Below are 13,677 nucleotides of genomic sequence, written 5' to 3' on the forward strand. Positions count from 1 at the left end.
GGGCGGGCCGGGCGCGGGCGGCGGCTGCGGTCCTCCTCCCTCCGCAGGTAAGGGCGGCTGCGGCCAGCGTCGGAAGGAACGACCTACCCATCGCGATCCCTAACCCTGCCTTTCCGGGCCTGGCGAGGTCTCCGGGCCGTTTCGCCACCTCCTTGTCACTTCTGAGCGTTAGCGGGCCCAGTTGGCTCGTAGAATTCAGGAGCGCTCGGCCGTATCTCCCGGGGAGAGGTAATGCTCTTGGAGGGAACACCTGGATCCTCGGGCGCTTCTCTAGCCGCGGGGAGGCAGCCCCATCCTGAGGTCCCACGCTCTGCCCGCCAACCTGTCAGCCTCACAGACCCTGGTAGGCCCTCTCCGTGGGGACTAACCAAGGGTTCCCCAGTCCCTGAAGCTGCTATGTGCCAGAAAAGCTACACCCTTCCACCCCAGCCAGGTGCGCACGTGCTTTTTTTTTTTTATTTTTCTCGGAACCGGGAATTGAACTCAGGTCCTTGCGCTTGCCATTGAGCTATCTCCCCGGCCCCGCACATACAGAGAGAAGCCGTCTGGAGCTGTCTTATCCAGTGGGGTCACCGGCTCTCTGGCCTGCCCAGAGTGCAGAGTTAGCTACCGATCCTGGCATTCTGGGCACTCGGGGCAGGGAGGTGTGTGTCTACCGCGTCGATCGCGTATCTAACAAATTCTTTGTGTGCCTTGTTTGTGCCAGCCAGTGGACTAGGCTCGGCCTTTTTAGAACCCAGAGTATGTCAAGGGAGACAGCCACATCGCACCCGAAGTACATGACAGGTGGTTTGAGCGGGGCGGAGGGTGGGCGCAGGAGATGTGGGAGTTTAGGGACATACAGCTCAGCGTGGGGCTTGGGAGGGCTCCCCAACTCCGGAAGGACAGGTAGAACTAGCCATGAGGGCGTAGGGGAGCGTGACTAGTTCTACTCAGTGCTTTCCCCCTTTCAGTAAAACGTAGACGTGGGTCTCAGGAGCCCATTGCGCTCAGAGCACAGATGCAAAGAAGAGCAAGAGCTGCTCGGGGGACTCCTTTCCTTTGCACCGGCTGTATTGCTGTGTGAACAGACTTTCTCTTGTCTTCATGAGTAAACACGTTCCTCTGTTGCTTCCCTTCAAGTGCACTGCATAGGATGCCAATTGCGGTGCAATCCTCAGGGTATTAGAACTGCTAACATCTAGGAAAGGGAAATGAATGGCCTGGCAAGTTAGGGGAGGATATCCATTAGAATTTTATGTTTTTCCTTAGGTTGTAGTTTGTTGTCACGATTGCCAAAGATGTTCTTCTCTTCTTGATCACTTAACAAATATCCCCTGCCTGCTGCCATTTGCCAGGCGGTTTTAGGTGGCAGTGATACATCAGGAAACATTTTCATCAAGGTCCTTGTTTTCCAAGAGCTGCCATTCTAGTCCATGAAGAAATAATAATAATAATAATAATAATAATAATAATATAATAGAGATAATTCTATAACTGAGGAGTGGGGTGAATTTTCCTGTTGGCTTTGGCACTAAGGAGGGGAGGGTACAAGGATGACTGGTCTCTGGTGACCCCCACAGGAGCATTCTGAATGTAGGAAGAGAAATCTGGTGGGGGGAGACTGGAGAGGAGAGAAGGTGGAGCTAGAGATGTTGAATCTCTTTAAGCTTTTAGAGTGAAGAAGGAAATCCCTGTAATCCCAGAACTCAGGAGGCTGAGGCAGGAAAATCACTGTGAGATTGAGGCCAGCCTTGGCTACATAGTGGGTTCAAGGGCAGCCTGCATTGCATAGCCAGATGCTGTCTCAAAAAAAGTGAAGAGTGGCAGAGAAGCGCGCCTGTGGGTCAGCTGGGGTAGAGTGGGGAGTGGTATTTTTTTCCTAATTAATAGAAGGTTTCCAGAACGTGATCGCACATGTTGATGGGCATGACCCACCACAGTGAGAAGAGTTGATGACGCCACCCCAAGAAAACAAATTATCAGTGGTATCCAGAGCACCAGTGGAGTACCCACCTTTGATTTCTCATGGGGGGCTGAAGGGGCTGTTTTATTTGTTATGTGTACTTTGGTGCTTACCACTCTACTGTCTTCCCTGAAGTTCCTGCCACAGCTTCTGGCTTTATTTAGAACAAAGCTCAGCTACATGCAGCGGTTTACAAAGCCCTTCAGGATCTGCTCCCTGCTCCTGCCCCACTGGCCGCCTTGCTGCTTCTGCCGTACTTGTGCCTCAAGATGCTACATCCATCCTAGGCTCTCTGAAGGACGCTCTTCTCTCCATAGCTGCATGGCCGTCTCTTTAGCGCCTCCAGGTTTTCCTCTCAGTGATGGCCGTCTCTTGAGTATGCTTGGTGAAATGACTTCTGCAGTGACCCGCAGTTCTGAGCGAAAGGACTGTGTGGGTCCAAGTGAAGGATGCTGCTGGCTTCAGAATGAGCAGTGGAAGGGCGCACACAGTGCTGCAGGAGGACTGGCAAAGGGGGCTGGAACCCAGGTCGTATGGGAAGAGAAGCAGCAGCTCTGCCGCTGGTCGTCTGGTGGGGCCTCGTGTAGGCAAGCCACAGCCCTCAGAGTTAGGCTTGGTGTGGAAGGGAGGCCGGCCTTTGCTGAGTAATTGGGGATAATTTCTAAGGAAAATAGCTTTCATAATGGACAATGTAAGATTGCTGATCAGATGGTATAGTTGTGTAGTCCTACAAAAATACATTACTATTACACGTCTCGCGTGTACATGCAGTTTTGTTTTGAGGATTCTTTCTAAACAGATCAAGGCTGGGGATATCGCTCTGTGGTGTGGCACCTGCCTGGCGAGTGTGAGGTCCTGAGTTCATTCCTGGTACCCCGCCAGCCCACACCGCCAAAAAAAAGAAAAACAGATGAAGGAAACTTCGCTATTAGGAAAGGAAATATGGATCAGACATACTTTACAATGATTGGCATTTGGCATGTGTAAAAGTTTTAGGAGCAAGTGTTTTTTGCCAGGCTAATCTACTTAAGTACATTAAATATTTGCTAGAGTTACATTTTTCCTGTGTCCAGCTAACTGGAATAGCATGCATGTATATTGATCTACGTAGTGTACATCTGTAAGTAACCATTTCTGGAAGTTGGTGAACTAAAACATTGTTCCTTGTATCAATTATTTGGGATTAAAAAAAACAAACAAACAAAAAACTCAGAACCTTGGGGTCGGGGAGATGGCTCAGTGGAATAAGTGCTTCCCTGGCAAGTGCAAGGGCCTGAGTTCAATACCCGGTTCCGCAAAAAAAAAAAAAAAAAAAAAAAAAACCAACAGCACCTCAATTATTTGGGATTTATTAAAATGATGTTTTGTGTGTGTGTTTATGTATGTGTGTGTTCAGTTGTAACAGAAGTTTGTTCAAAGCTGGCAGATATTAGGGCTATTATCTGAGCAGTTATCACTCTACCAGCTTCTTTAGGTAAGGTTTAGCGCACAGTGTGATGGAGACATACAACATAAGCATGCAGTGTCTGTTGTTCACAGAGGAAGTTCATTAGTACAGTGTACTGCACGTGCACTGCCCTAGGAACAATGAGTATATTTGTGTTTAGATTGCCTAAGTTGCTTTAACCCAGATCTGTGACCTGTCCCGTAAGACGCAGTTTTGAGCACCTCAGTATATTTTCCTCTTTTCAAAGGCCTTGAGCAAATGCCTGATGGTACACTGTTTACCTAGAATTACTTTTGGTTGGGCAAAACAGGTGGCATATACCTGTAATCCCAGCACGGGACGCTGAGGTAGAAAGACTGCCATGAGTTCGAGGCCAGTCTGGGCTACATAATGAGTTCAAGGGCATCCTTGAACTACATAGCAAGACCCTGTCTCAAACAAAACAGCCCTCCCCCAAAAAAAACACAGAGTAACTTCAGTTCTTAGAAATATGTTCGAAAGTGCTTTGGAAAATAAGTAGCCTTGGGGACCAGGGAGATGGCTCAGTGGAATAAGCGCTTCACTGGCAAGCTCAAGGGCCTCAGTTCAATTCCTGGTTCCGCCAAAAAAAAAGAAACTAAGTAGCCTTTTGTAAAAAGTAGTACTATAAGTGAAGATAAACCATAAAAAGGGCTAAAGTTCTTAAATGTATAATCCTATTGTTGTATAAATTATTATTTGTTTTGCATTTTTTAGGGAAGGGTCTAAGGGTGTTCAGGGTCTCACTACTAGGCCAGACTTGTAGTGATCTGCCTGTTTACAGCCTCCCAAGAGCTGGGCTCAGTTGCTCTCTCAGTACACCCCAGGGGTGAGACCAGCACTGCAGGCCCAGGGATTGAACCCATGGCCCCTGCTCCTGCTTGCAAGAGCTTTAATCTGCTGAGCTATTTGACTAGCCCATTTAAAGAGAGGATTTGGATAAGGTGAAGGGATGATATCTGATACTGTTTTCCTAATAGACGGTAGTTAACCAACAGAGGTACAAAACTTTTTCCTTTAGCAGATTTTTAATTTTTGAGAAGAGTGTTCTAATTTTTTTTTTTTAAATTCATATATTTGGTACAGGGTCTCACTACGCAGCTCAGACTTGTAGTGATCCTCCTGTCTCAACACTCCCAGCGCTGGAATTACAGGTGTGCACCACCATGCCTGTTTTCGGTAGCCAGCACCGTGCGGGACTAGCATGGCATGTGGTATTGGGAATCAAATCCAGGTCCTCATGCTTGCCAGGTGGACACTTAAATTGCTGAGCGGTCTCCTCAGCCAAGAAGAACATCCTAAGTTTTTAGGTTACTTCGTCATAGACAGCTGAATCTATATCTAATTTAATCTTGAAACAGACACTGTATGAGGTTAAGGCTACATGTTTTTCCAAGTCACGACTTTTTGGCAGAATACCGTATATGCCTCTTTTTTCTACCTAAGTAAAAGTGTCTATAGGCATTTGATGGCCATTGTTATGTGGTTACCTTACTGACTTGGGGGCTTGATTTTGTTTTGTAGGGTTAATAGTTAATATACAAGACAGAAGAAAAAGATGTCATTCCGTAAAGGTATATTCTCTGTGTGAATTACATTGTTTTTATACCTAGTCTTAGGTAAAGGGAGCTAATGCATGACTTTTCTATGTGTTTCAGTAAACATTGTCATCGTGGTCTTGGCCGTTGTCCTCTTCTTACTGGTTTTGCAGCGTAACTTCCTTGGCCTGAGCAGTTTGCTGAGGAATGAGGCTTCAGGTATGGGAATTTTTACTAATGCTTTGAGATTGGTTGAGCCTAATTTACATCATTATAATATTCATTCTTTTCTGCAGGGATAGTTGGTACTGGGGCTTGAATCCAGGGCTTTCACAATGAACTACATATCTTTTTTTTCTTTTTTTAGAAAAAGTCTAAGTCACTATGTTGCTTGGTTTCGGCTCAAACTTGTGATCCTTCTACCTCTGGCTCCCAGAGTGCTAGGATTAATTATGGTGCGCATCAACATGCCTAGTTTTTGCTGTGTGTGTGTGTGTGTGTGTGTGTGTGTGTGTGTGTGTGTTAGTTCTTTAATTTTTCAGAATAGCACTTTAAACTCAGGTTACTTTCTTATGGACAACTGAATCCTTAAAGGAACAGAAAGCTTGTTTCTTGGCCTTACAAAAGATTCTGGGCAAAGGCCTGGTGGCACTCAGCGCTCCTGTGGTGCAGCCCTCTTTTCCCTGCAGTTTTGATCTGATAGAATGTTCCTTTTTATCACACCACAGGCCTTAGAGGGGCCCGGATAGGCTGCTGTCTGCTCACATTTCAGCAGAGCAGGGCTTTGGAAGATGGGAGGAGGCAGGTGTCCATATTTGATGCTTATTCTGGCCAGTAGGGTGTTAATCTAGTTCTTTTGCACAGAGAGCCCTTCCTGGTCCTCATCTCTGTTTGGGAAGTTTATATTTGTAATCCCATGTAAAGTTATTGGAATTCTAGTGAGTTAATTCCAATCCACCACTTGCAGTGCAACCCATCATGAGAATAGAGACACTAAAGCATATTTGTAGTCATGGGGAGTCAGGGGGTCCTAAGTCCAGCCATGATGATGGCTATCTAGAATAAAGGCCTCAACCCAGGGATGAACCTGGGTTTTATTAATTTTGGGTTTTTTGTTTCTTTTTATGTATTTGGTACTGCCTCCTTACCACTAACTCACACTGTTTTGTTTTTTTTTTTTTTTGGTGGAACCGGGGATTGAACTCAGGCCCTTGAGCTTGCCAGGCAGCGCTTATTCCACTGAGCCATCTCCCTGGCCCTTCTTTTTATGTATTTGGTACAGCGTCTAACTATGCAGCTCGGACTTGTAGTGATCCCCGTTTTCAGCTTGCCCAGAGCTGGGATTACAGGCCTGCACCCCCACACGGGGGTGGGGGGAGGTCTTGGTCTTGGTGGCCAGCTCAGCCCTCTGGGGGTGGGGTCAGCAGGGCATGTGGTGCTGGGGATCAAACCCAGGTTTGCCTAAGCAGGTGCTTAGTCTACTGAGCTATCTCTCTGGCCCCTGGGTTTTATTAATTTGTGAGGAACGGAGTGGCTTGAGGATGAATGACTGTGAGAACAGGGGCAAGTGGAGAGTGCTGTGGACTTGCGCTAGGTAGGAGGCCAGAAATCACCAGAGAAGGGTGTACAAAAAGCAGTCTGCATTACACAATTGAGATGGTGTCTAAGGTTTTGGGGTCGGTACTTCAGCTCTGATGGTAATCTTCCAAGCCCCAAGATGGCAGAGCTTCTCTCTTGAGGCTCGATACCAGCGGACAGCACAGAGCACTGGCTCTCCATCCTGTCTCGGCCCAGCTCATACAAAGGAACAGCGGGTGGGGGTCCAGGGAAGTACACCTGCTCTCTTCAAAGACTACCACCAGCACCTTGGCTGGACTGATACACACTGCTTAAAGCCAACTGAAGGGATAAGGAAAAGCCCTAGCTTGCTCTGTACATTTCAGTACATGAAAATAGGGTCCAGGGACCAGGGAGATGACTCAATAGAATAAGCACTTCCCTGGCAAGCGCAAGGACCTGAGTTCAATCCCCGGTTCCGGAAAAAAGAAAAACCAAAACAGAAAAAAAAAAAACCAACCCCAAAACGAAAATAGGGGTCCGGCTCAGCCAAAAAGGAGAAAATTGCTCTCCTCTTCAAGGAGCAGCACCCAGGGGTCCTCCACAACTTTCCTTTACTTATATTACCTTCATTTGAGAATATCATAAAAGCTTGTAAGCTGACTTTTAAAATTTTATTTTATAATTACAAGTTGTTGTAAATTAAATGTTTATACTGCTTTACCTTAGTTTTGAAAGATGTTTGTGTCTTCAAAATGTCAAAACACCATTTTTGTGATTTTCTTTTCTTCTTTTTTTTTTTTTTTTTTTTTTTTTTGAGATAGGGTCTTGCTGTGCAGTCCAGGCTGGTCTGGAACTTGAAATGATCTTTCTGCCTCTGCCTCCCAAGTGCTAGCATAATAGGTGTGTGCTACCACACCCAGCTCCAAAAATCAGTTTTGTATTCAACCCAGTATAGTTGACCAGGGGTGGGAGGGAATAACAGCTTTCCTCCTGACTTTTACAGTGTTTGTCTCTTTGAGATAGGATTTCACTATATAGTTCAGGCTGGCCTTGAACTTACTTTATATCCCAAGCTAGCCTCAAACTCAATGGCAATCCTCCTACTTCAGTCTCCCCAAGTGCTGGAATTACAGGGGTACACTGCCAATTTGGCCTTTAAAGTGTTGATAGCATGCTTTTTTTTTTTAATGCTGAGGATTGAACCCAGGACCTTACGTGTGCACTTTACCATTGAGTTGTACCCCAGCCCTGATAACGTTTTTAAAAATAATTAGATCTATATATCTATATCTATATATCTCTATACTTATATATCTATATATCTGTATATATACTATAAATATAATTGAGTATGGTGGCACATGCCTGTAATCCCAGCATTTAAGGAAGGCCAGGACAGGAAGATTTATCTGGGAGGCTGAGGTAAGAGGACCACAATTAATTCGAGGCCAGTCTGAGCTACACAGTGAGTTTGGAGCCAGGTGAACTACAGAGTAAGACCCTGCCTCAACAAAATAAAGCAATACATGTATATGTATAAAAGATAATGTGTGCTCTTGGGAAAATTTATAAAAAAGAAAATAGCATTTAATTTTCTAAACAGCATTATTTTCACTGCTTTATCTCCTGTCCTTAAAGATGATGGTTGATACATAGGAAATGCTGAGTAAACATTGATAGAATGATTTGTCTAGAGTTAACTAAAATTTTTGGCCTTATATATTCCAACCTTTTTATCTATGTATTTATTTTTTCTATATAAGTTGAGATTATATTAAACTGTACATGGTATGTTTTTTTCTTTTTGTTTTTGTTCTGGAGATTGAACCCAGGCCCTTCACATTGACCTATATCCCAGAACTCTGCAAATTTTTAAATTTTGAGCCAGTCTCACTAGCTTTCCCAGGGGCTCAAACTCAGTCCTCCTGCTGTGTCCATGTTATTTTATCATAAGCACGTCATCATGATAGCAGCAACTCTTCATGTATTTTCTTTTTTTTTTTTTTTGCAGAACTGGGGATTGAACTCAGATCCTTGTGTTTGCCAGTCAAGCGTTTATCCTACTGAGCCATTTCCCCGGCCCCCTCTTCATGTATTTTCATGTGCTACAGTGTTCTTTTTTTTAAATTTATTTTATTTATTTATGTATGTATGTGGCCAGCTCAGCCCACTAGGGGGCGGGGCTGGCTGGCATGTGGTGCTGGGGATTGAACCGCGGTCCCTTGTGCTTTGCTAAGCTTGTTCTAAGTAGGTGCTTTAGACCACTGAGCCATCTCACCAGCCCCGCTACAGTGTTCTTGATTCTACTGAAAGCTATCTTTTGATCCAATGATTTTTAGACTTTTTGGTGGTAATTCTACAATAAGAAATGAATTATAGGCAGCACACACATGGATGTATGTGTTTGCTTACTGTCTATCTTCCATGGTGCCAGGAATTTATATACTTTATTCATGGCTGTAACCCCAGTGTCTATATACTGCCTGGAACAGAACAGGTACTCAGCATTCAATGAGTAAATGAATCAATAAACAGTTGTGCCATGGCTCTCATATTCTGTATATAAAATGGCACAGTATTTGCATATAGTTTATGTACATCCTAGTGTATACTTTAGCTGCTCTAGATTATTTATACTAGTGGTGGCAAACCTATGGCATGTATGCTGCAGCCAGCTGTTATTAAAAGCTTTAAAAAGTTCACCATCACTGACTTACACATTGTAAATGCCATGTAGTTCCCAAACTATATTGTCCGATAATAATGACAAGAAAAACAAGGCTTTGCATGTTTAGTAAATTTTTTTTCTGGTATTTCTAATCTGTGGTTGCTTGAATTTATGTATGTGGGCTCCACAGGTAAAGAGACCTGATGGTACTGTAAAAGGCAAGAAAGCCTATGTGGTGGCACAGGGCAGTAACTGCAGCTAATTGGGAGGCCAAACCAGGTGGGTTGTGAGTTTGAGGCCAGCCTTGGGAGTACAGTGAGGCTACTGTCTTTAAAAAAGAAAAAAAGCTGGGTGTAGTGTGGTGGTACATGCTTGTAATTCCATTCCCACACCCTGGGAGGCAGAAACAGGAAGATGGACAGTTCAAGCCCAGCCTGGGAGTGGTTAGCAACTTAGTGAGATCCTGTGTCAAAATATAAAAGGGCTGGGGATGTAGTTCAGCCTGAACACCTTGAGTTCAATCTCTAGTACTAGAAAAAAAAAAAGAGGGAAGGAACGAACAATACTTGCCACTATTAAGTACCATGCACTCTCTTGTCATCTTTTCCATTTTAGTCTTATATTTGAACAGAAATTTCTATTCAAATTCTGACAGTGAGGCTGGGAATGACTTTTTTCTTTGTGGTGATGGCAGGGATTGAAACTAGGCCTTGTGCAATCTAAACACATTCTGTACTAACCTGAAATTATGACTTGAATATATTTCAGATTTTGTTCTTATGAGATGTGGCAAGGGGAAATGATTGAATAAAAGGCCACTTACCTGTTTAGGGTTCTTGATGCAAAGTGCCACAATATATTCTGGGAAATTACTTTTCTACTAACAGTGTAACAGTGTTTTTCAGTCTATCTTATTAAGTATTTCCACTTTTTCCAAAGCTTGGTTACGTAGAGGAAAAGTTTTTGGGCTGTGTGCTTCAAAGTTTAATGGGAAAGCATACGGTCACTCACTACCATAGTCCTCACCTTACCTCTCCTATGTTTGATTCTGATCAAACACTAAAGATAATTGCATTTGTGTTTATATTAGTGCTTTGTATGTATTCCTTTCAGATTCAGGGTTTCTGGGACTTGAGCCTATAGACTTTGTTCCAAATGCTCCCAGCCACGCAGTAGATGGGAAACAAGATGAGATCCCTGTGGTCATTGCTGCATCTGAAGACAGGCTCGGAGGGGCCATTGCAGCTATAAACAGCATTCAGCACAACACTCGTTCCAATGTGATTTTCTACATTGTTACGCTTAACAATACTGCAGACCACCTTCGGTGAGATCTTGCCTATAGTATATGTTATGTTATATATAGCATATGAATTATACCACATAGCAGCTATAAATGTTTCTCCATGAATATATAAGCATGTCCCCCTGACAGCAGAAATGATACACCATTCTTGTGCTTATGCATACTATTAACTATATTGCTGTTTTGGTAATAATACTGATACTCTTGGGTAATAAGGCTTTTATTTTGTATTTTAGGGTCTCACTGCTAGATCAGACTTGTAGTGATCCACCTGTTTACAGCCTCCCAAGAGCTAGGATTACAGGCGAGCGCCACCACACCGTCTCAATTGTCATCTCAGTGCGCCCTGGGGGCTGGCACCGCAAGCTTGGGGCTCGAACCCTCGGCCCTTTAATCTGCTGAGCTATTTGGCCGGCCCTTTAATAAGGCTTTCTTAATGAAGGAAGCAGTATGTTGCCTTATAAATCACAAGTTCCTTCTTAGAGGCAGGCTTTAGTTCTGACCTAGAACGTAAAGGAGCTTAGGCACAATGGCAAGATAGTGTGGTAAAATTATGAGCAGATTCTGATCCAAATCCTAGCTCAGGGTGTTTAGGGAAACCTCAGAGCCCATTCCCTCATCTGTAACTATGGGAGTGTTGTGTCAAATACACATTTAACTTAGGGAGTGTCAAATACAGTAAATACAAAATATGTATATTACTTAGCACATAGTAGTTGCTTAGTAAATGGTACTATTTGAATATAATTAGCATGTCGTGCTCCCAGGTGGCTTGACCATGCATGACTGTCATCCAATCAAACAGCTTTTTATTAATTTTAATAGTAAAACTGCCAATAAGTTTGTACCACAAATGGTACAAGTCATCTGGTGGTTCAAGCCAATGGAAATGTGTTAAATGCTGTCATAGAAACCAACCTTTATGGGAGTGTATCTATGAAACTAAGTTTATTCCAAGAAACAGCTAGACCAAGATTCACATTTGTCAGAGTTGTAAGACCATTTCTGTGCTTGTGGCTTTCTCTATGAAAGAATCAGATTTAGAACCCATCAAAAGGCTGGGGAGATAGCTCAGTAGAATAAGCGCTTGCCTGGCAAGCACAAGGTGCTGAGTTCAATCACCGATACTGCCAACAAAACAAAACAAAAACACCATCAAGATGTAAAAAAAAAAAAGTACTAAATTAGATTACAGTTGCCAGGTGTGGTGGCATGTACCTGTAATCTGAGCATTCCAGAGGCTGAGGCAAGGTTGCTTCTTTTTTAAGGCCAATGTGGGCTACCTAGTGAATGTTAAGACTCTGCCTCAAAAAACAAACACAACTGTACTTTATGTTAAGCACACAAAAATTCTGATTTGGAATTGCCTGGAGAAATCATGTATGGAGAGTACCTCAGATTCTGGTGGATAAATTACACTTAATCATAGTGAACTGTCACTTAGTAAATTGCTGATAGTGCTTTTGATTGTACTTTTGACTCATTTTTTTCATCAGTGTATTAGGAATGGTCCAGGGGATGGATGGGTGATGGGATGTTGTCAATTCCAGAGTTTTTGTAGTTTTAGTGTTGGATGGTAATTACCATAGAATTTTGGTACATGGAGGGACCTATAGTAAGAATATCCTCACCTCAGACAAAACTGAGTCTCAGGTAAAGGAGCTTGAAAATACCTAGTTGGTCCCTAAAATTTCTTATATTAATTTATACCCATAGTAGGAAAAGCACAAAGATAGGGCTATGGGTTGAAAACATGAATTTTTAAAACTGAACTGTGGTATGTTTTCTTCATTAGGTCATGGCTTAATAGTGGTTCCCTGAAAAACATCAGGTACAAAATTGTGAATTTTGACACTAAACTTTTGGAAGGGAAAGTAAAGAAAGATCCTGACCAGGGGGAGCCCATGAAACCAGTGAGTTTCCTGCGTCCTTGCTTGTACTTGGGAGTTAGGAAATGATTAGAATACCTGACTGACCGGGCCCAAGGCAGACAGCTCCCTGGGGACCATGCCCAGGTGGCTCTAGAGGCCCTGAGATGTTTTCCCAAAGGGTCCCAAGAACATTCTAGTAGCTTCTGTATAAAGAAAAGCACAGATACTGTATCTTACACCATTGCTTCTTTTCCAGTTAACTTTTGCAAGGTTCTATTTGCCAATTCTGGTTCCCAATGCAAAGAAGGCCATATACATGGATGATGATGTAATTGTGCAAGGTAATAAAGAATGTCACTATCTAGATGGCAGGCTATGGTTGTCTTATTTATGGTCTCCTGTAAAGGTCACCATGCAGAGAAATGGGGAGGACAGTCAGTCTCAAAACAACCAATATTATCTCAACCATCACCTGAAATAATCTTATCCATTTCAGGTGATGTTCTTGCCTTGTACCATACACCTCTGAAGCCAGGACATGCGGCTGCATTTTCAGAAGACTGTGATTCAGCCTCTACTAAAGTTGTCATCCGTGGAGCAGGGAACCAGGTAAATTACTCACTCAATACCCTACTCCCAATAAAATAAGGGTACAGGACAAGGTAGCAAATTGAGGGAGTTTCCTTTTTTGGCTGCATCTTAACATTCCCTGAATATTTTATCTAAAAACTCAAGCCAGGTGTGCTGGCATGTAACTGTACTCCTAGCACTTGGGAGGCTGAGGCAGGAGGATCACAAATGCCAGGACAGCCTGGACTGAATAGTGAGTTCAAGACCAGCCTGAACTACAGTGAAACCAGTCTCAAAAGTTTTTCTGTTCATTCGTCTGTGGAATTAACTTACTTTAAATGTCCACTTTGTAGTAAATCAAAGTCCAAGTTAGAGGAACTCTTTTTTTTTTTTTTTTGGTGGAACCGGGGATTGAACTCAGGCCCTTGCACTTGCCAGGCAAGTGCTTATTCTACTGAGCCATCTCCCCGGCCCCTCGATGAACTCTTTTAATGGTAACCTTTCGCTACAGATCTAAGTAGTCCTAGTTTAACTCCACTCCTTTCCAGTATTGAGCATTAAACCCAAGGCTTCACACCGAAAAGTCTCACTAGTTCAGCCCAAGTGCTGAGGTTACAGGCATGTGCTATCATATATGATTCAACTAGTTAATATTTTACAGGTTATCTTTTCTGTTTGAGGCACTAAGTATATTTATCCCATATTTTTTAGTACAATTACATTGGCTATCTTGATTACAAAAACGAAAGAATTC

At 43.3% G+C, this 13,677-nt stretch overlaps 1 protein-coding gene across 1 annotated transcript; it reads left to right on the forward strand.

Annotated features, from left to right (window-relative positions):
- Window positions 1-4,621: 4,621 nt before the first annotated feature.
- Glt8d1 (glycosyltransferase 8 domain containing 1) lies at window positions 4,622-13,673 on the forward strand (the record flags this gene model as incomplete). The annotated part of the gene is made up of 8 exons (XM_012514826.2): window positions 4,622-4,830; window positions 4,935-4,984; window positions 5,069-5,167; window positions 10,290-10,503; window positions 12,278-12,395; window positions 12,610-12,694; window positions 12,850-12,962; window positions 13,635-13,673. Coding segments are annotated over exons 2-8 (684 nt in total), but the record flags the coding sequence as incomplete, so codon positions are not given.
- Window positions 13,674-13,677: the final 4 nt, after the last annotated feature.

This window comes from Octodon degus, unplaced genomic scaffold, assembly GCF_000260255.1.
Source record: "Octodon degus isolate 3935 unplaced genomic scaffold, OctDeg1.0 scaffold00043, whole genome shotgun sequence".
Taxonomy (NCBI): Eukaryota; Metazoa; Chordata; class Mammalia; order Rodentia; family Octodontidae; genus Octodon; species Octodon degus.